This window comes from Procambarus clarkii, chromosome 42, assembly GCF_040958095.1.
Source record: "Procambarus clarkii isolate CNS0578487 chromosome 42, FALCON_Pclarkii_2.0, whole genome shotgun sequence".
Lineage (NCBI taxonomy): Eukaryota > Metazoa > Arthropoda > Malacostraca > Decapoda > Cambaridae > Procambarus > Procambarus clarkii.
Genome location: NC_091191.1, coordinates 10,871,176 through 10,891,668, shown reverse-complemented (window position 1 = coordinate 10,891,668; position 20,493 = coordinate 10,871,176). Strand labels below are relative to the sequence as shown.

Below are 20,493 nucleotides of genomic sequence, written 5' to 3'. Positions count from 1 at the left end.
CAACCTTGTCATGTTGTTTGCAGTTTTATTATATTAACAAGCTTAGGTATACACAGCATAATGTGCTGATTCTGCATGAAAGATTGCAGACTGTAGATAAAAACAATTGATATAAGTTAATCCAACATCCCCGTCTCACAGGACGGTTAGTCATACATTGCATCACATGCAGTTTTAGCTGCCTTGTCCGTGTCATACACTGGTCAACACTTATGTGAGATGATGTCCATACAAATGAGACTGAAACTCTTGCTCTGTGTGTTAACGATGTTGTTTATAATGGACGTTACATTCCTAATATTTATTTCACATGCCGGGGTTATAAAGTGCGCAGTACATATTGTCAGCCGTGTGGCCTTCAACCATGTGGGTCTGTTCAGGGTTGGAAGATTCGTTACCTCTAGCCACCAGCCAAGTATAATGGTATTCCCCAACATGATCCTGCCATGTTGACTTTTTTATATAATTAACACGCTTAGGTGCACACAACAACGTGTTGGTGCCCTGTTCTATGTGAATAACTGTCACGTCCTAACCCTCCTCACGTATTCCTCACTCATCTTGGCTACGTATATATAGTAGTTTACGTTTACCGTCCCAGTACAGCTCCCTGCAAACCGGGATCTTTGGTTAACGCACTAGGCTACGGTAGGACGCACTAGGCTACGATAGGACAAAAGCCAACCAACCTGGAATTCCACTGAATTCACTGGGAGGTTTCTAAAGGCCCGAACGGGTGCTTAACTAGGATTTTATGGTTGGTCCACCTATACTTAGGCTTGTGGGTAATGGTGTTCACATCCTTATATAATTTGGGGAAGAAATATAAATCGGCTTTCGGAAAATTGTATATTTAAAGATTAAAATATCTTTATCCCATATAAAAGAGTGAAGAAAATTGTTAGTTTTATTATCTTTATTAAAACAGTCTTTTTACATTTAAATGATTACAATGATGTAATAAAAATTATAATATTCAAAGGGATTGAGAAGTTACCAGATGGTACCTTTCGTTCCGCTTCCTGATCCCTTCGCCTAATTTCATTACTTTATACTTTCCTGAATTGAGCTTTAGTAGCCATTTTCTAGACCATTCCTCCAGTTTGTCCAGGTCGTCCAGTAGTCTCTGTCTTGATTCTTCTCCTAATGTTTGCATCATCAGCAAACATTGAGGGGAATGAGTCTATACCCTCTGGAAGATTGTTTACATATATCAGAAACAGGATGGGTCCAAGTACAGAGCCTTGTGGGACTCCACTGGAGACATCTAGCCACTCTGGTGTCTCTGCCCTCACAGTTACTCGCTGTTTCCCATTGTTTGGAGCACCTTATCCAATGGTGCGCCTTATCTTTTACTCCTGCCTTGTTCTCCAACTTTTGTAACAGCCTTTTACGGGGTACTGTGCCAAAGGCTTTCTGACAGTCCTAAAAACGCGTGTGTTGTTGTATGCGTGCGTGCTCAACATGTCAGATGATGTAACAAATTTGAGACAAGCCTCTGACCTTTAAGACAGCATTATCAAGGCTAAATGTCAAGCACACACAAACACACGGATGACTCCACCATCTTGTCTCAATAGTACCCGATATGATAAGGATCCTGTGTTCAGAGATGTCTCATGATTCTGTGCCTGTTGAGAGGTGTAGGTTACTTCAAGGGCCTTGTGAGGTGTAGGTTACTTCAAGGGCCTTGTGAGGTGTAGGTTACTTCAAGGGCCTTGTGAGGTGTAGGTTACTTTTAAGTGCCTGTTGTGAGGTGTAGGTTATCTTTAAGTGCCCTGTGAGGGTGTTGGTTATATTTAAGTGCCTGTTGTGAGGTGTTGGTTATCTTAAGTGCTTGTTGCGAGTTATTTTCACATGTGTGGGTTGTGTTATTAGTTATAACAGTATTAAAAAAAATTGGGTTTGCTATGACTATTTGTAAGATTGCTTTGTTATGCTAAATTATGTTGCAGGCCTCTAATCACTAACTACCTTTCCTACCCAACACTACAACAATATGTATCTTGTACAGAAGAAAGGTACAGGTAAATCTTGTACAGTATATTCCAAAGGAAAGTTAAAGCCAGAAATATATAATACGCAAATAGCGTCCAAAACCAACCAGCTTTCAGATTAATATGTGCAATATACATATCATTTCACATAAAGTCTTTTGTACAGTAAAATAAGAAAATTCAAATATGTATCTCTTACAGTTTTCATAACTAAATGGTGCTGCACAAATGTAAAGTCCAGTCTAAGCAAAACTGTTGGTGAATATTAAACTTTGGAAAACATCAATAGAGATTGAAAGTGTTGCTCTCAGGGGGAACACTATTTACATTTTTACATTGGCGAGGCTACGTCGCGAGTCACAGAGTCCAGGCAGCCTAACATCGTCCCTTCTCAGAATGTTCGGTAATATGTTTATAGTTTGTGATATGTGTCTATGTATGTATGAACACGATGTACTGAACGGGGTGAGAATAGCTTGAGCTACCTCATCCCTTTGTGTGTATTTTACCTCAATAAACATATTTCAATTTCAACATCGTCCACTCTGTGACACCCAGATTCTGTGGATGACTATCAGTGATGGTCTTGGCACTAGTTTGGTTCAGTGTTAGGTCACTGTGAAGAGGTAGGTGCAGTCAGGCTCAGGAACTCATCTTTTCTCTTGAAATATTCATTTATTCTTGTAATGCCATACCTGTCAACAATTAAAATGAGAATATTGAGTGTGTATGGATAGCTGTGTGTTTCTATATGACTCTCTTCTCTGTCTCTCCCATTTTATCTCAGACTAGAGTTCAACAACAATGATAAGAACTGTTATCCTACATCAGCTCATCTGAAGCCTGGTCATATAAACTGATCTAATAAAAAATAGTATTAATTAATTTTCCATCAGGTATAAACTTTATTTAAGAGTAACTGCCCATAACAACATCATGGCAAGAATGTGCCATCAACTGCCACAGTGCCAGAGCACATCTGTGCCCAGTTAGAGCAGAAGATGACACTCCAGTAAACATTCTGTGAAGTATTATGTCAAGGGTTTAGTTATAATCTGCAAATATTGCATTGTGATGCACATAAATTGTAGTGTAAGCAGCAGTTTCTTTGTTTTCATTACCCCTCTCACAGGATGAGTATGGGGGGTGCACAATAAACTACCCCTCTCACAGGATGAGTATAGGGGTGCACAATAAACTAACTACCAGTAGTAGCAACAACCAACCACTGCGTCACCAGCAACAACCGCGTGAACTAACCATATGTGTGATACATACCCGAGGTAATCGAAGTCTATAGAGGAGCAGGTGGCTTGAACCATGGCCCAGGTGCCCCACAGCAGGTGCGAGGCAAGGGCAAACTTATTGGTCCAGGTGTACCAAAGCTCCACCTCAATATCTGGTACCTGCTCCTCGGGTACCTCTCTGTAGTGCGAGAGGTAACTTCGTAGCCACTGGCGCTGGAACTCCGCACACGGGTACCAACTGTAGTCCACTTTCTCCACACCTTCACAACAAAATATTTAATTATTCTTTGGTATAATTTTGCATATATTTATCAAATTGGTGGCTAGTCTCACCCAACTTTCCCACATGAAACATGGCGGTGTATGAGTGTCACAGGCCAGTCGGGATCGACTCAGGTGACATACTTTAAGAAATACCAGCATCTATACTGATCCCCTTACTGCTATTTTCATGATGTCTGAAATAAAACTGGGCATGCGTTTGACACCTAACATATGTTGCATATGACACCTGGGTGAATGTACTGATATAAGTTTTACAAACACGTTGCACATTTGGGTTACAGTTCTGGCACCACCACATCTGTTATTTTGGTTCGAGGAGCGTTCTAGGAGCGAGGTTTTGTTTATAAAGTCCAATGAGGACCACAATCGACTTGAGAATGGTCCAGGACGGACCGAAACGTCGTCGTCCCTTCACCTTCTAGTGTGTGGTCTGGTCAACATATTTTAGCCACGTTATTGTGACTCCTCGCCTGCAGTGAGGACCAGTTTGGTGAGCGAGCTGTCCCCGTGATCTCTTCCAGCCCATGTCTAGGAAAACTTTGTCCAGGAATTCCCTAACACCACCAGGAAAGTGGCAAGGTGGGCCATCAAATTGTTGAACAATCGCATTCTCAACAGTTTTACAGATTGCCTTTATCTGCTACAGCACAGAAGTTACTAATATATAAAACTGTACAGCTACTTTACAATTTCTTTAATTGTACAATAGCCTCATCAATATAACCAATCGCTTTACAGTCAGATTCGCAATTATTGTTGAGTGAAGGGGAAAACCGTTAATATTGGTTGCCAATCGCCTCTTCCTACCCAGGATTCGAACCCAGCAGGGCGCTAACGCCCCACGAGTCAACTGGGGGTGATAGCGTTATCCGCCACACCACACCGAACTATTTAATATGAATTGCTGCACATTCCCAATAAGCATAATTAACACAACAGCCACGCACCAGCAAATTCGCTGAAGTGGTTGCCAATGTCAAATGGCTGGTAATTGGTGCCGCCGTACTCATAGTCAATAAAGCCGACTGTGCTAGTGGTCTCCTCCCACACAATGTTAGCCAGGAGGAGGTCGTTGTGGGAGAACACTACGGGGCACCCGAGGCCAGTCAGGTGCTCCTCCAGCTCATCTATTTCCTTACTAAGTAAATGTTTACTGTATCCACATGCGTCTATTCTGAAACAGAAACAGAGAGGTTCTTTATTTATTTTTTTTTTTTTTTGAGATATATACAAGAGTTGTTACATTCTTGTACAGCCACTAGTACGCGTAGCGTTTCGGGCAAGTCCTTAATCCTATGGTCCCTGGAATACGATCCCCTGCCGCGAAGAATCGTTTTTTCATCCAAGTACACATTTTACTGTTGCGTTAAACAGAGGCTACAGTTAAGGAATTACGCCCAGTAAATCCTCCCCGGCCAGGATACGAGCCCATGACATAGCGCTACTAAGGCTGTGTAAGATGCAGCTAGATGTGCTCATGGATGTCAGGGAAGGGAGGACTATGCGATGCAAAAAGAAAAATCAATAACATATACCGGCGGAAGAGTGAAACATTATAACTTTCGGTTATTCAAACAATGATTAATTGAGTAATTTGATCGGCCGAAACGTTCATCTTCCTTTCCCATTTCTCTGTGGATTTTCTGCATACAAGTGATCAGTGTCCCTGTCCTCATGGAAGAAATTTGCTCACGGAGATGAATTGAAAACGACTACATAATTAATGCTGTTACATACTTTTATTATTTTTTGATTTCACGTACGATTAAATATCCTGTTAGATGGGGATATTTGAGGAGCTCCGAGATATTATTAATATAAAAAAGTAACGGCACATTGTTGTGTTTACCTAAGTTTGTGCATAAATACATAAAATGAAGTAGATAAATAGGCTACCTGACCTCATTTGCATGCCGGCGCCCTCGAAGGTAACCGGTACGAAACTCAGGAATGACCGCATCTTGGGAAACAGGACTGGATGCTCCAGATCTCCTTCCTGTAAGTATGTAATATATATTTATATATTCCGAAAGATTCTCAGAACACCTTTGTGTTTTGTATCACTATAGAATACGTTAATTATACTCATCATGATTCGTCAACACTATCATGTCCATTTTAACGTTTAGGCATGAGTCTTATTTACATATCATGAAATATATAGACATGTTTACCTTAATTTTATGATATTTGGCCATGTGCTTGGTGATGGCTCGCCAGACAGGCTGGTGAGTGACCAGGGTAGCGGTGAGAGTGACGCCTTGGGTGAACCCGTAACTCAGCCCGTTGTCAAACACAGCGTACAGCGCCGGTCCACACCCCGCCCTGTGTAAAACCTGATTTTGTTTTTCCAAATGTTGCCGTACAGCCTTGTCTGAATCGTTTATATATGTGGTAAACAACAGAGGACCCAGGACAGAGCCTTGGGGGGCACTTTACTAACTACGGTTTCCCACTGTGACTTAATTCAATTTGTGATTGAGTTATTTCAATCTTTGAAATAACTAAGCTCTAATCCAACTTATGCTAGCAATATCCCTAAAAATTTAGGATATGACCCCACAAGGCTATAAAATGTTCTGATGCTTGAACCTTACCTCGAAGGTTCTTCTTTCTGTGTCTCTGTCAATAAACATCTCTGTCTTGGAGCCATAGACACGCACCAGGACCTGGCTGGTGGTGTCCCCGCACCACACACCCACCAGATGGTTCGTGAACCCTGCCGTGTACACCTGAGGAGTCAAGCACAGTATTTAACACTGTGGACAAGTTTTCCTTTAGCTGGAGTTTGGCGCCCTCTCACACATATCAAAAGGAAAAAAATAAACAAAAATTGTACATAATCTGTTTAACTGGATAAATGGTGTTTAAATATTAATGATCACTCGGTTAACATTTAAGAATATTGGTAGTCAATAATAATAATAATAATAATAAATTAATAATAATTATAATGATAATGCATAAGATACATATGATGAAGGAACAGTGGAGGAATCATAGGTAAGAAATACAATGCCTACAGCCACTAATATGCAGTTGTTCATAATGTATTAACATCGTATATCACAAATATTATGAAAAATAATTATTGCAGAAGCCAATATACTGTATGGCTGTGAAATATACGAGTCAATATTTTCACCACCAAATAAAATTCATTAGGATTTCGGAAGATTATATTTGCTGGGTGTAGATGAGGTAGATCAGGTGAGCGTATGGGCTGGGCACGTCCTACTTTCTCTCAATTTAATGAGGCTGTCCTTGTCCACCTTGTATATTCCCCTTAGTATCTGTATGTTGCGATCATGTCCATCTCTGTGTCTTCTCTCCTTTAGGGTTGTGAGGTCTGGTTTCCGTAACCTGTTCTTATAGCTTAACCCACTTAGCTCTGGCTAAGTGGTTGTAAAACTTTGTACTTTTCAATTTGGGGTTTATGCTTCGCAAGCTGCGACGAAGCTTGCTTATATAATTAGTGATTCACGATGTCGGGGGTGACAGGAAGCCAGAGTGTATTCATACACGTTTGACTTTTATCGTGCCCTTCACTGCCCCCCCCCCCAACCTGCCTAAGGCCGAATTACAGACCCCGCCCAGGATGGAGCCTCACAACAAGCTAAGTCCTGACTATCTACTCAATGCTAGGTGAGCAGAGGCATTAGATGAAAGAAAAATATGCCCAACCATTTTTGAATCCCGCCCGGGATTCGAACCCGGGATTCTCGAGTGTGCGTCGAGAACGAACCCAACTGTACTACCGGGACCCTCAAAATAAATGTTGGTAGGTGTGTATTGACGCTGTATATCCCGCCCTGCAGGGCACACCACACGCGGCTCGGGGCTATGTTTTGTACGCAGGTCACTCTCAGAACAAGTGAACTTTTGCTTAAGCGGCCAGCGACTGGTTAGTGTCCTTGGAGGGTACACTTGACAATTTAAGCAAGTATATTCCACAAAGTTCGTTTTGTGATTATCAAAACCGTGTACACACACACAACCTGGGGGCTGGTAGCCTGGTGGATAGCGCGCAGGACTCGTAATTTTGTGGCGCGGGTTCGATTCCCGCACCAGGCAGAAACTAATGGGCACATTTTCTTTCACCCTGAATGCCCCTGTTACCTAGCAGTAAATAGGTACCTTGGAGTTAGTCAGCTGTCACGGGCTGCTTCCTGGGTGTGTGTGTGTGTGTGGTGTGGAGGAAAAAGAAAGTAGTTAGTAAACAGTCGATTGACAGTTGAGAGGCGGGCTCAACCCCCGCAAACACATCTAGGTGAATACAACTAGGTGAATACACACACTCACAGAAAAACCTGGGTTTGATATCACACCGAACCTGTCCCCAGCGGCCCACATCAAAAGGATATCATCAGCGGCATATGCTAGGTTGCCAACATAAGAACTGCCCTTAGAAACTTGTGTAAGTAAGAATCGTAAAATATCTTAATACCGTTCCTTGGTTACTTTACGTAATATACATGGGAACTTAATCCTAAAAGCTGGTGTAAAAACTCTTCTGGCTCTCTTACCTTGAACTTAAGTTGATCTTGAGGCCACTCTGGTCTGACGTGTTGAACTATCTGTCTGGCCCCCTTGAGCAGACTATCTGGGCTCGAGCCGTCCACAGTTAGATTCAGCTTTAGCGCCATTGCTGATGCTCCTCTGTTTAAACTGAGTGAAATTGAAGAAATAGTTTGTGTTACTGTCTTGCTGTACTACTCGAGAAGACGGGTCCTCTCAATCAGTACAGACACCACATTTGTACATGTAAATTCCCCTAAGGCCAAAAATTGATGTATTAAAAAGCCTAGCGGTTCGTAAAATTGAGGTGGTCCATCCTTATGTGGCAACTGCCAAGGGTGTGATCACAGTACCTGGCAATGTGATCATCCAATTAGGTGTGGTTGTTACTGTGGCTCTCACCACACCAAACGGTGTCTGTGCAAGATTAAACAGAGCATCAGTGTAACTCCTAAATGCATCATTCAGATGCAAGGAAGATAGAAGAGCAAATAAGTCAGTGTGTTCGCTGGTACAATGTGGTTGCAGCTGGCAATCCCAATCATTATGGACGAAGAGGAGGTGGCTGCGGGAGAGAATCAGTAATTGTAAGAATTCGTCTTGGATACAAATATCCATAGAGATTCGGGATGGTAACAACAGCTGACAGAGCTGCAGAATCTGTGGTGAGAGTAACGGACACCGCCTTGACCACTACCTAAGAGAATGTAAACATCTAAGAGACATTAGAAATATGTGTAGAATAATAAAACCCACATTGTTTAAGTTAGGTTATCTTGCTAGTTATCTTGCACCTGCAAGATAACATCAATTTTTGCAGTTGGCAAATGTTAATCTTCTTGTTTGATAAGTGCTATGATCAGGGCGATCTTGAATAGTGAAACATGATATGTTGCAAGCAGATAAAGTGAATACATTGACTCTAGAGACAGTTGAGCCTTCATTGCTGCCAGATGTATAAGTAACTATTGCCTTGTAAGCTCCTGGCTAGTTTTAGGAAAAGATAATGTGTAAATTAGAGAATTAATAGACAGCCAGAAGGGTACATTATATATGATGGAACTAGAGTGAGAGGTTAGTGATTGTTAAATGAGTCAGAGTAGACTTTTACTGTATGCTCCTTAGGGCTACTCTGAGGCACCATGGGGATGGGGATTCAATTGGTAACTGAGGGCTAGCGGTCATTTGTTCTATTTTATTTCTATATACAAGAGTTGTTACAGTCTTATAAAGCCACCAGCACGCGTAGCGTTTCGGCCAGATCCTTAATCCTAATTTTCCCCGGAATACGACCCGCCAAATCGTTTAACAAAGATATCCATTCACTGCTGGATGAATAGAGGCTACAGTTAAGAATTGGTGTCCAGTCAATCTTCCCTGGCCAGGATACGAACCCAGACCAAAGCACCGGCCAGGTGTTTTACCACTGCGCCACGGGGGACTCAATATCGTATTTTGTTGACTCTTGGGAGTTTGCCTCAGATAAGTCCTTATGAACTATTTTAAGGTACATCTACTTAATAACTATTATTAAGTATATCCAGGGAGAATATGTCCAAAGGAAAATATATCCACAGAGAATATGTCCACGGGACAATATAACTATGGAAGAAAATGTAGAGAGGTTGGAGGAGAGTTTTTAGTTTAGTTCATTTATTATGCACTGGAAGAGAGATATGCCTGGGTAGGTTTTGGCGGGATGGAAGGGGGAGATGGGAGGGATGCTGGGAGTGGATGTGGAGGTGGGAGAGAGCCCCTACCCCCCCCCCCTCCCCCTGACACTCACTCTACCATTAGACAATTGCTGCTCATCTCCGGTGCTTGCATGCAACAGCAGCCACGGACTCAACTGATCCACACCTTCCAACTCCAGTTCATGGCTTCCAAATGTTCCAAAGTAGGTTATAAAACAAATTATTTATCTCATCCAACTTTTAAAATACGGGCTCACCATAGCCCGTGCTACTTGGAACTTTTTGTTCCGGGTAGCGAATCTTTAACAGCAACAACAGCATCATCCAACCACATTTACATGTACGATTTAACAAAACTATAACCTTTTTTTATTTAAAGAAAAGTATAGTTTCTCTTCCATTTCGTCCCTTGCAAATGATATTCCATCTTCCAGTACTGATGTTCAGGACTATCTTACAGGTAACTATCCACAGTCTCTGTACCTAACGCCTGCTAATCCCACTGATGTCAATGAGATAATCCTTTCCCTTAAAACCAAGTCTAGTGCCCTTGAGGAGATACCAACTTTAATTTACAAAAACGCCTCAAGATCTTTAGCTCCTGCTATTGCATTGCTCTTCAACAAGTCACTTGAACTCCAAACCTTTCCAGATATTCTAAAAAAAATGAGAGTAACCCCTGTCCACAAATGTGGTGATCTCACTGATGTTAACAACTACAGACCTATAACAATCCTGCCAAACTTGTCAAAAATATTTGAAAAACTAATCTACAAGCAGCTTTACTCTTATCTAGCCAAACACAATATACTTAGCTCTTGTCAACATGGCTGCAGGCCCCAAAAAAAGCACTAACGATGCACTTCTTAGTATGATTAACTTGATACATGCAGCTCTTGATAAAAATGAGTTCCCTGTTATGTTATTTGTGGACCTGCGTAAGGCTTTTGACACTGTCAGCCACTAAAACCTTCTTCTTAAATTACATCATTATGGAGTCAGAGGTCACTCCCTACAATACCTCAAATCTTACCTTACTGACACCCTACCCATCAACATTGGTGTTCCTTAGGGCAGCATACTTGGCCCTCTCCTCTTTCTCATCTACATTAATGACCTTCCAAATGCCTCCCAACACCTCAAACCAATTCTATTTGCTGACGACACAACCTTCATTTACTCCAGTCCTGACCCCCTTGCTCTAAATGTCACAGTGAATACTGAGCTAAATAAAGTCCATCTTTGGCTAACTGCCAACAAACTCACCTTCAACATTGACAAAACTTTCTATATTTTGTTTGGCAATAAATCCTCAAATCAAATAAATCTCAGGATAAACAATACCCAAATTTGTAACAAAGTAGATGGCAAATTCCTTAGCGTTCTCATTGACCGCAAGCTGAATTTCCAGGGACACATTCTAAATATATCAAAAAAAGTTAAACAAAACTGTTGACATTCTTTCTAAGATCAGATATTATGTACCTCGCCCTGCCCTGGTGACGCTCTATTACTCCCTCATCTATCCTTATCTCAACTATGGTATTTGTGCTTGGGGTTCTACTACCCAAAATCATTTACGTCCTCTAATTACTCAACACAAAGCTGCTATTAGGACAATATCCAACCCTGGCCCCAGACATCACTCGGTATACTGTATACATATATACACATTAAATTGCGTAACTAGCTAATCAAGACTGTAACTTGCTTAGCTAAATGAATTTTAGGGTTCAGTTCCTCAGCCCATCACGTGCCTCTATAACCTTTTCCACTACCGCCCACAGGATGGGTATGGGGTGCATAATAATTTAATTATATTCAAATCAAATCCTTCTTAAAACACCAGGTAGAATCCGCATATGTATGCTTTCGTGTTATGCACCAATTTCAAGAGTAATATGAAGTGCTTACACCACCACTAAATCGGAGCTCTTAAGTAGCAACACTTAAGATAGTACGTATCTTGACTCATCTGACTGATGTGATCTGAAGACGTTATAACAATCACTCAGGCGCGGAGATGAGACCACACTGGAACCGAACACAGCACTGTGGGAGGGACGAGAGCAGCCAATATCACCTCCCCCGTCGTGTCTCGGGGTCCTATGATTGGCTCGCCTGTATCCATATACTTAATGTGTCTCCTGCTTACAAAATAATTGAAAATAGGTTTAATCTGCACGGAGCGTATTCACGGCTTCGTCCTAGAGGCCTAGACAAGCCCCGGTACTCTTTCTTCTCCTACAGCGACGCCTGTCTTAAGTTAATCTTCAATTATATCCACGTCCCGCTCACCCAATGGGCATCTTGACTATATTTTACTCCTACTCTTACACACAGACATATTAAACAGTCTTAATATGAACCGTAAGTCAGCTATCGTAAGAAGCATCGTTCCATAGCTTGTGTATGTTATACACATATGTTACTGATTGAATAATCAATTAGTTCCAAGCTAAACAAAAATTCTGAGTATTGAAGCACATGAGCGGTCTGAGCGTATAGAGTACATGAAGTCTGAGCATTTGGAGTACATGAATAATGATGATAGTGAAGATGATGACGACGACGATAATTAGGACGCTCATCACTCACTATATACTACTAGTCAAGAGACCCTAAACAACCAAGAACTAGAAGTCATTCAGATGAAGTGTGTCGCTCGTGATGCTTACGGCGTCTCGGATCTTGAGACAATTACCGTGGTACAACTGATGATTAAATGAACAAATCCACAAGGGCCGTGATGAGGATTCGCACCTGCGTTCGGGAGCATCCCAGACGCTGCCTTAATCGATTTGTTCATTTGCTGCATCGCGTTATTATGATTTCTGTATGTAACTGATGATTAGTTTTGTCCTGCATCCTAAGGCACTGTACAGTGGCCGCATTTGACATATCTTTCTTTCATTACTGCTATTCTAATTTATCTAAATTACTTAGTACATTAATGTATATTTATATTGTTAATATTCAGATCATCAATAGTATTAATTAATATACACGAATTAGTTCTGAGTGTAATTTCCGTGGTTCGGTGGCAATTTTGTTTATTCTATCATGGGATTTGGTCTCCCCGGATCGAAGTGGGGACCCACCTACAGCCCAGAAGTGACTCGAACCCATACTGCCAGGAGCACTCTGCAACTGGTGTACAGGACACCTTAACCACTCGACACGACAAAAGATGATGGTAGCCGAGGCTAATTCCCCATCATCCCGCTGGCACTCTGATGATAATCTTGGGCATGGTATTTTATCAAATCATCTCATTCTTTGGGGCACACGTGAGGAACACAAATGTCAACAAGCCTGAATGGTCCCCAGGCATTAACTCTTAACAAACTTCTATGAACATATTCTCTGAAAATAGTCTTTTTTCAAAATTTCGGTCATAAACTCATAAATAAACTTCTATGATAAAATGAACTCTGAAATATTTTCATAAAACTGAACTCTGAAAAATTTTGAATTTCTCCCATAAGAACTTTAAACAAACATCTAAGATCTCGGAAATAATTTTTCTCATAAGTATTCTTTAACTCCAAATTGGAAACGTATCAAGAAACCCGACACTCCAGCGGTGACTGGCCCCCCCAAATTCTCAATCACCGCAACCAATCATCCGTACTACTCCTCAGACCGACTGAGGACTAGCTGAGGACCTCAGCTAGGCCATAATTGTACTAGAGTTGTTTAAGTTCATCGCACTTGTCTAAGTTTTACCATTAAAGGGAAATGTAAACTTATACTCTTTCATACTATGGACTGCAATACTTACTGAACATAGTAATTACCTTAATTATATACTTCTCCATTACTAATGTAAGAATTATAACTGCAGCTTGTCGCTGGTAAGTACCAACTCTATTATTCAGTTACGTTATAATACATATTCATAAATGGAATTTTACAACTAAGTTCATTTATTATACTTATAAGAAATTATATTTTCTTAATGCATATCTTAAGTTATAAAATCTTACATATATATGTATTAAATATATTAATTAATAATTAAGTACCCCCACATTAGGCGCTCTATCTATAAATCCAACATTATGTTTGAAACTAATCTTCTATGTATGTACATTTACCTGAATAAGCATTTGATTTGATTTAATTTTGGCAGTCTCCGTGGTGTAGTGGTAAGACACTCGCCTGGCGTTCCGCGAGCGCTGTCATGGGTTCGTATCCTGGCCGGGGAGGATTTACTGGGCGCAATTCCTTATCTGTAGCCTCTGTTTAACGCAACAGTAAAATGTGTACTTGGATGAAAAAACGATTCTTCGCGGCAGGGGATCGTATTCCAGGGACCTGCCCGGAACGCTACGCGTACTAGTGGCTGTACAAGAATGTAACAACTCTTGTATATATCTCAAAAAAAAAAAAAAAAAAAAAAAATTGATGTGTGGGAGAAGTTTAGAATCAGACCACAAGATGGCAGGACCAGGTCTAGTGGGCATCATCGTCTGGCGCGTGGGAGTCTCCCGCCTGGGAATACATCTTGGTCGTGCGCTTGCCAGATTGGGCTACAAGTAGCGAATTGGGCTAATTTTGAGAGCCCCGCGCTCCCAAATTTTCAATTTCGCTACTTGTTACTTTTTGGGCTAATTTAAAAGCAAGATGGGGCTAATTTGGGCTATTAATATTAAGAAACTCAATGATGATTATTTATGGTCAGATGCAACACAAACAAGCAGCCACAGACACAGATTTAAAAGGTTTGACCTGCTGGCCGGGAAGGATTGACCTTGCGACAATCCTTAACTGTTCACTCAGCAGAGAATAGGTTGTTTGACCTGTTTGGCGGGTCGTATTCCGGGGGAAAAAATTAGGATTAAGGAAATGCCCGAAATGCTATGCTTGCTAGTGTTTTTACAAGAATTTAAGAACTCTTTATATATAAATAAAATAAATAAATAAAAAAAATTCGCTGACGAATCTTTTTCTGTGCGATGAGACTTGTATCTGGCATAATTAAAATATTAACTTAACTAATTCGTTTGTTAGACAATATATGATATTCAGATTTATAAGTTACTTTAGAAAGGCCTATAATGCATATAAATAAATATTATTTTACACACTCTTGGCGCTATATACGCTTTGAATTTCAATATGGCGTTCAAATAATTTTAGGCAGGGGTTCTCTGGGTCGGTTGGGTGACCGGGTCATCGACGACGACCCGGTCAGTCGTAAGGAAGCAGGGGCGGCGTGAGCATCGTCGTTCCCGTGTAGGTAAGGCTGATCAATTATTTTTGCTGTCTGAGCAATTGGGAGGTATACATGAATATATAGTCTACCTCCACCTACAATGCTAAATGCATTATCACAAAGAGTTTTTTTTAATGTCTCTGAGGTTCATTGTTTCCGTATTTTTTTTTCATCCATGTTCTGTAGTATTCAAATGTTTGCATTCCACTAATGCTAAATAGTCTGTCCTCTCTCGGATATTGTGGATGATTTTGAGGATCATGATTTGCCAACATTATATGGGTAGGATATTATGTAGAATACACTTCCCCATAGTGTTAAACTACCCCGTCGTCAGGCTAGGCTCGTTAACCCGGCGGTTACCCCTGCCTCCACCTCCCAAGACGCATTTATTATCGACTTAAATATACTGTGTATTAAAAATAGTTTTTATCGTGATTAAATAAATTTTATATTCTATGTTTAATTAGATGTATAGTAGGTTCGGTATTTAGGTTCTGTTGGCAATTATTTGCACTTGAAGTATGTGGAGGGTGAAGCATTTACAGTTGCCTGTCCTCAGGCCAGGCTCGCCTACGCCGCCGCCCAACCCAAAGCCGCGTTCGTCAATTTTATCGCTGTGTATTCAGAATTATTCTCGCGTATAACGTAATATTATTTCATCACGTTAATAGTTTAAAAACTAAGTTTAGTGACAGGCGACAGTCCTGTGTACACTGCAATAGATGAACAACTTTCCAACAGGAAGGAGCAGGGTCACCCCTCCAGGAACTTAATTTACCTGAGGGCCACTAACACTATTGGCCTCGATGAGGATTGTAAGCCGGCGGCTTGTCAAAGGTACCCCCATTTGCCCTGAGGATCTTTTCCAGCTATATTTTAAAACCCCAGCAGGGTTTTGGCGTTTACGGCTTCGGCGGATAGGCGGTTCCACGGGTTTACAACCCTATGGGTGAAAAAACATCTGTTTCCTGTCCAACATTCTGGTTTGTTGAGTTTGAACCCGTTGCTCCTTGTTCATGTAACATCTGACCTTTTGAAGACATTGTCCTGATCGACATCCTCCAAATTGTTTGGAATTTTAAAGGTTTCTATGAAGTCCGCCCTGTCATGCCTGGTTTGTGGTGTTGTTAGCCCTGTGGCCCTCAACCGTTCCTGATACGAGAGATGACCAAGCTTTGGTATGAGTTTTGTCGTAAGACATAGCTCCATAGCTCTGGTAAGACATGGCTCCAGAGCAGCTATGTCTTTCTGAAGATGAGGTCTCCATGCCTGGATGCAAAAATTCATGTGGCGGCGCACCAGAAACTTATACAATTGAAGGTTACTTTCTTTCCTTGAAGGTAAAGGTACGCATGATTATTCCCAGGGATTGGTTTGCTTTTTTACTGCCGCTCCCACTTGTTGTACAACTGTCAGTGATTGGTGGATTCTGACCCCAAGATTATGTTGATTTGGTAGTTGAGTTGTGTACTGTTATGCCTCACGTGATGGATTCTGACTCCGAGGTCCTTTTCTTCATCTATCTGTTGAAAGGTAGTGCTGTCAGTTGTGACGTGGATTGTTATGCCCCCACATGCAAGGTCTTGCATTAATCGACATTAAAAAGTCATCTGACCATTTGTGGAGCTCATTTAGATCTCTTTGTAAGGTTTCAATATGGCCTTCACTTCCCACTTTACCATAGATCTTAGTGTCGTCTGCAAATTTGATGTGGTTTGTAATATTCTCATCTATGTATATAACAAAAAGGGTTGGCCCCAAAATGGACCCTTTAGCACCCCCACTTAGCACACTAATGGGGGGTTGGATGAGATATTTGCTTGTTAGGCTTGCTATTACATATATGGACGGGCTCCGCTTACATAATTGGTCAGGCTTCGGTTTCTGCATGCTAGCCTTGCGGTTACACAACTGGTCTGGCTTCGGTTACACAACTGGTGGGGCTTCGGTTACACAACTGGTGGGGCTTCGGTTACACAACTGGTGGGGCTTCGGTTACACAACTGGTGGGGCTTCGGTTACACAACTGGTCGGGCTCCGGTTAAATAACTGGTCGGGCTCCGATTAAAAAACTGGTCGGGCTCCGGGGGTGTCCTTGGGCTTCGGGTTGTGCATGGTCGGGCTTCAGTTAGTGCATGGTTGTGCTTCAGATGTTGTTTGTTTGGTTCGTAAATGCTAGGCTTGCGGTTACACAACTGGTCGGGGTCCGGTTACACAACTGGTCGGGGTCCGGTTACACAACTGGTCGGGGTCCGGTTACACAACTGGTCGGGGTCCGGTTACACAACTGGTCGGGGTCCGATTACACAACTGGTCGGGGTCCGGTTACACAACTGGTCGGGGTCCGGTTACACAACTGGTCGGGGTCCGGTTACACAACTCGTCGGGGTCCGGTTACACAACTGGTCGGGGTCCGGTTACACAATTGGTCGGGCTTCGGTTACACAACTGGTCGGGCTCCGGTTAAATAACTGGTCGGGCTCCGGTTAAATAACTGGTCGGGCTCCGGTTAAATAGCTGGTCGGGCTCCGGGGGTGTCACTTGAGCTTTGGGTTGTGCATGGTCGGGCTTCGGTTCGTGCATGGTTGTGCTTCAGATGTTGTTTGTTTTGAATTGTTTGTTTGGTCCATTCATGTTAGGCTTGCGGTTACACAACTAGTCGGAGTCTGGTTCGGTTCAACTGGTTCGGGCTCCGGTTACATAACTCCAGGGGTGTGATTTCTTGGGCTTTGGGTTGTGCATGGCCGGGCTCCAGGTCGTGCATGGGTGTGCTCCAGGTGTTTGTATACTAGTGCTCCAGGTTTGTTTGCTAGGCTTCCATGGTTGGTTTCTAGGGCAAATGAAGGGTTTTAGGTAGGGTTAAGAAGATTTTTATTTGGTCGAGCTAGGTATGGAGTTTGGTTGGGCTCTGGGGCTGTTTAGCTTGGTAGGGGTTGGATGAGATGTGAACTTGCTAGGCTTGCGGCTACACAACTGGTGGGGTTTGTTACACAACTGGCTGGGGTCCGGTTACACAACTGGTGGGGCTTCGGTTACACAACTGGTCGGGCTCCGGTTAAATAACTGGTCGGGCTCCGGTTAAATAACTGGTCGGGCTCCGGGGGTGTTACTTGGGCTTCGGGTTGTGCATAGTCGGGCTTTGGTTCGTGCATGGTTGTGCTTCAGAGGTTATTTAGTTCATAAATACTAGGCTTGCGGTTACACAACTGGTCGGGTCCGGTTACACAACTGGTCGGGCTTCGGTTACACAACTGGTCGGGCTCCGGTTAAATAACTGGTCGGGCTCCTGGGGTGTCATTTGAGCTTCGGGTTGTGCATGGTCGGGCTTCGGTTCATGCATGTTTGTGCTTCAGATGTTGTTTGTTTGATGTTTGTTTTGAATTGTTTGTTTGGTCCGTTCATGCTAGGCTTGCGGTTACACAACTGGTCAGTGTCTGGTTACACAACTGGTTCGGGCTCCGGTTACATAACTCCAGGGGTGTGATTTCTTGGGCTTTGGGTTGTGCATGGCCGGGCTCCAGGTCGTGCATGGGTGTGCTCCAGTGGTTGTTTGTGTACTAGTGCTCCAGGTTTGTTTGCTAGGCTTCCATGGTTGGTTTCTAGGGCAAATGGAGAGTTTTAGGTAGGGTTAAGGAAATTTTTATTTGGTCAAGCTAGGTACGGAGTTTGATTGGGCTCTGGGGCTGTTTAGCTTGGTGGGGGTTGGATGAGATGTGAACTTGCTAGGCTTGCGGCTATACAACTGGTGGGGTTTGTTACACAACTGGCCGGGGTCCGGTTACACAACTGGTGGGGCTTCGGTTACACAACTGGTCGGGCTCCGGTTAAATAACTGGTCGGGCTCCGGTTAAATAACTGGTCGGGCTCCGGTTACTTAACTGGTCGGGCTCCGGGGGTGTTACTTGGGCTTTGGGTTGTACATGGTCGGGCTTTGGTTCATGCATGGTTGTGCTTCAGAGGTTATTTAGTTCGTAAATGCTAGGCTTGCGGTTACACAACTGGTCGGGGTCCGGTTACACAACTGGTCGGGCTTCGGTTACACAACTGGTCGGGCTCCGGTTAAATAACTGGTCGGGCTCCGGGGGTGTCATTTGAGCTTCGGGTTGTGCATGGTCGGGCTTCGGTTCATGCATGGTTGTGCTTCAGATGTTGTTTGTTTGATGTTGTTTGTTTTGAATTGTTTGTTTGGTCCGTTCATGTTAGGCTTGCGGTTACACAACTGGTCGGTGTCTGGTTACACAACTGGTTCGGGCTCCGGTTACATAACTCCAGAGGTGTGATTTCTTGGGCTTTGGGTTGTGCTTGGCTGGGCTCCAGGTCGTGCATGGGTGTGCTCCAGTGGTGGTTTGTGTACTAGTGCTCCAGGTTTGTTTGCTAGGCTTCCATGGTTGGTTTCTAGGGCAAATGAAGGGTTTTAGGTAGGGTTAAGGAAATTTTTATTTGGTCAAGCTAGGTATGAAGTTTGGTTGGGCTCTGGGGCTGTTTAGCTTGGTGGGGGTTGGATGAGATGTGAACTTGCTAGGCTTGCGGCTACACAACTGGTGGGGTTTGTTACACAACTGAACGGGGGCCGGTTACACAACTAGTGGGGCTTCGGTTACACAACTGGTCGGGCTCCGGTTAAATAACTGGTCGGGCTCCGGTTAAATAACTGGTCGGGCTCCGGTTACTTAACTGGTCGGGCTCCGGGGGTGTTACTTGGCCTTCGGGTTGTGCATGGTCGGGCTTCGGTTCATCCATGGTTGTGCTTCAGAGGTTATTTAGTTCGTAAATGCTAGGCTTGCGGTTACACAACTGGTCGGGGTCTGGTTACACAACTGGTCGGGGTCCGGTTACACAACTGGTCGGGCTTCGGTTACACAACTGGTCGGGCTCCGGTTAAATAACTGGTCGGGCTCCGGTTAAATAACTGGTCGGGCTCCGGTTAAATAACTGGTCGGGCTCCGGGGGTGTCACTTGAGCTGCGGGTTGTGCATGGTCGGGCTTCGGTTCATGCATGGTTGTGCTTCAGATGTTGTTTGTTTTGAATTGTTTGTTTGGTTCGTTCATGCTAGGCTTGTGGTTACACAACTGGTCGGGGTCTGGTTACACAACTGGTTCGGGCTCTGGTTACATAACTCCAGGGATGTGATTTGTTGGGCTTTGGGTTGTGCATGGTCACCCGGGCTCCAGGTCGTGCATGGGTGTGCTCCAGGTGTTGTTTGTGTACTAGTGCTCCAGGTTTGTTTGCTAGGCCTCCATGGTTGGTTTCTAGGACAAGTGGAGGGTATAAGGTAGGGTTAAGGAGATTTTTGATTGGTCGAGCTAGATATGGAGTTTGATTGGGCTCTGGGGCTGTTTAGCTTGTTGGGGGTGTGATGAGATGTGAACTTGCTAGGCTTGCGGCTACACAACTGGTGGGGTTTGTTACACAACTGGCCGGGGTCCGGTTACACAACTGGTGGGGCTCTGGTTACGCAACTGGTCGGGCTCCGGTTAAATAACTGGTCGGGCTCCGGTTAAATAACTGGTCGGGCTCCGGTTACTTA

The 20,493-nt window shown here is 43.2% G+C and overlaps 1 protein-coding gene across 3 annotated transcripts; it reads right to left on the bottom strand.

The window, feature by feature from the left end:
• Positions 1-898: 898 nt before the first annotated feature.
• Positions 899-14,102, bottom strand: LOC123770264 (ethanolamine kinase 1). Of its 3 annotated transcripts, none has more exons than XM_045761947.2 (8): positions 13,842-14,102; positions 8,056-8,197; positions 6,127-6,261; positions 5,704-5,865; positions 5,431-5,525; positions 4,477-4,703; positions 3,276-3,504; positions 899-2,692 (listed from the first exon to the last, which is right to left on the bottom strand). In XM_045761947.2, the coding sequence occupies exons 2-8, from the start codon at positions 8,173-8,175 to the stop codon at positions 2,611-2,613; spliced, it is 1,050 nt and encodes a 349-aa protein (XP_045617903.2). In that variant the 5' UTR covers positions 8,176-8,197; positions 13,842-14,102; the 3' UTR covers positions 899-2,610. The 3 variants fall into 3 exon arrangements, with proteins under 3 accessions (XP_045617903.2, XP_045617904.2, XP_045617902.2); XM_045761948.2 differs by lacking the exon at positions 13,842-14,102 and adding an exon at positions 11,656-11,818 and having other exon boundaries at positions 8,056-8,188; XM_045761946.2 differs by lacking the exon at positions 13,842-14,102 and adding an exon at positions 11,656-11,816.
• Positions 14,103-20,493: the final 6,391 nt, after the last annotated feature.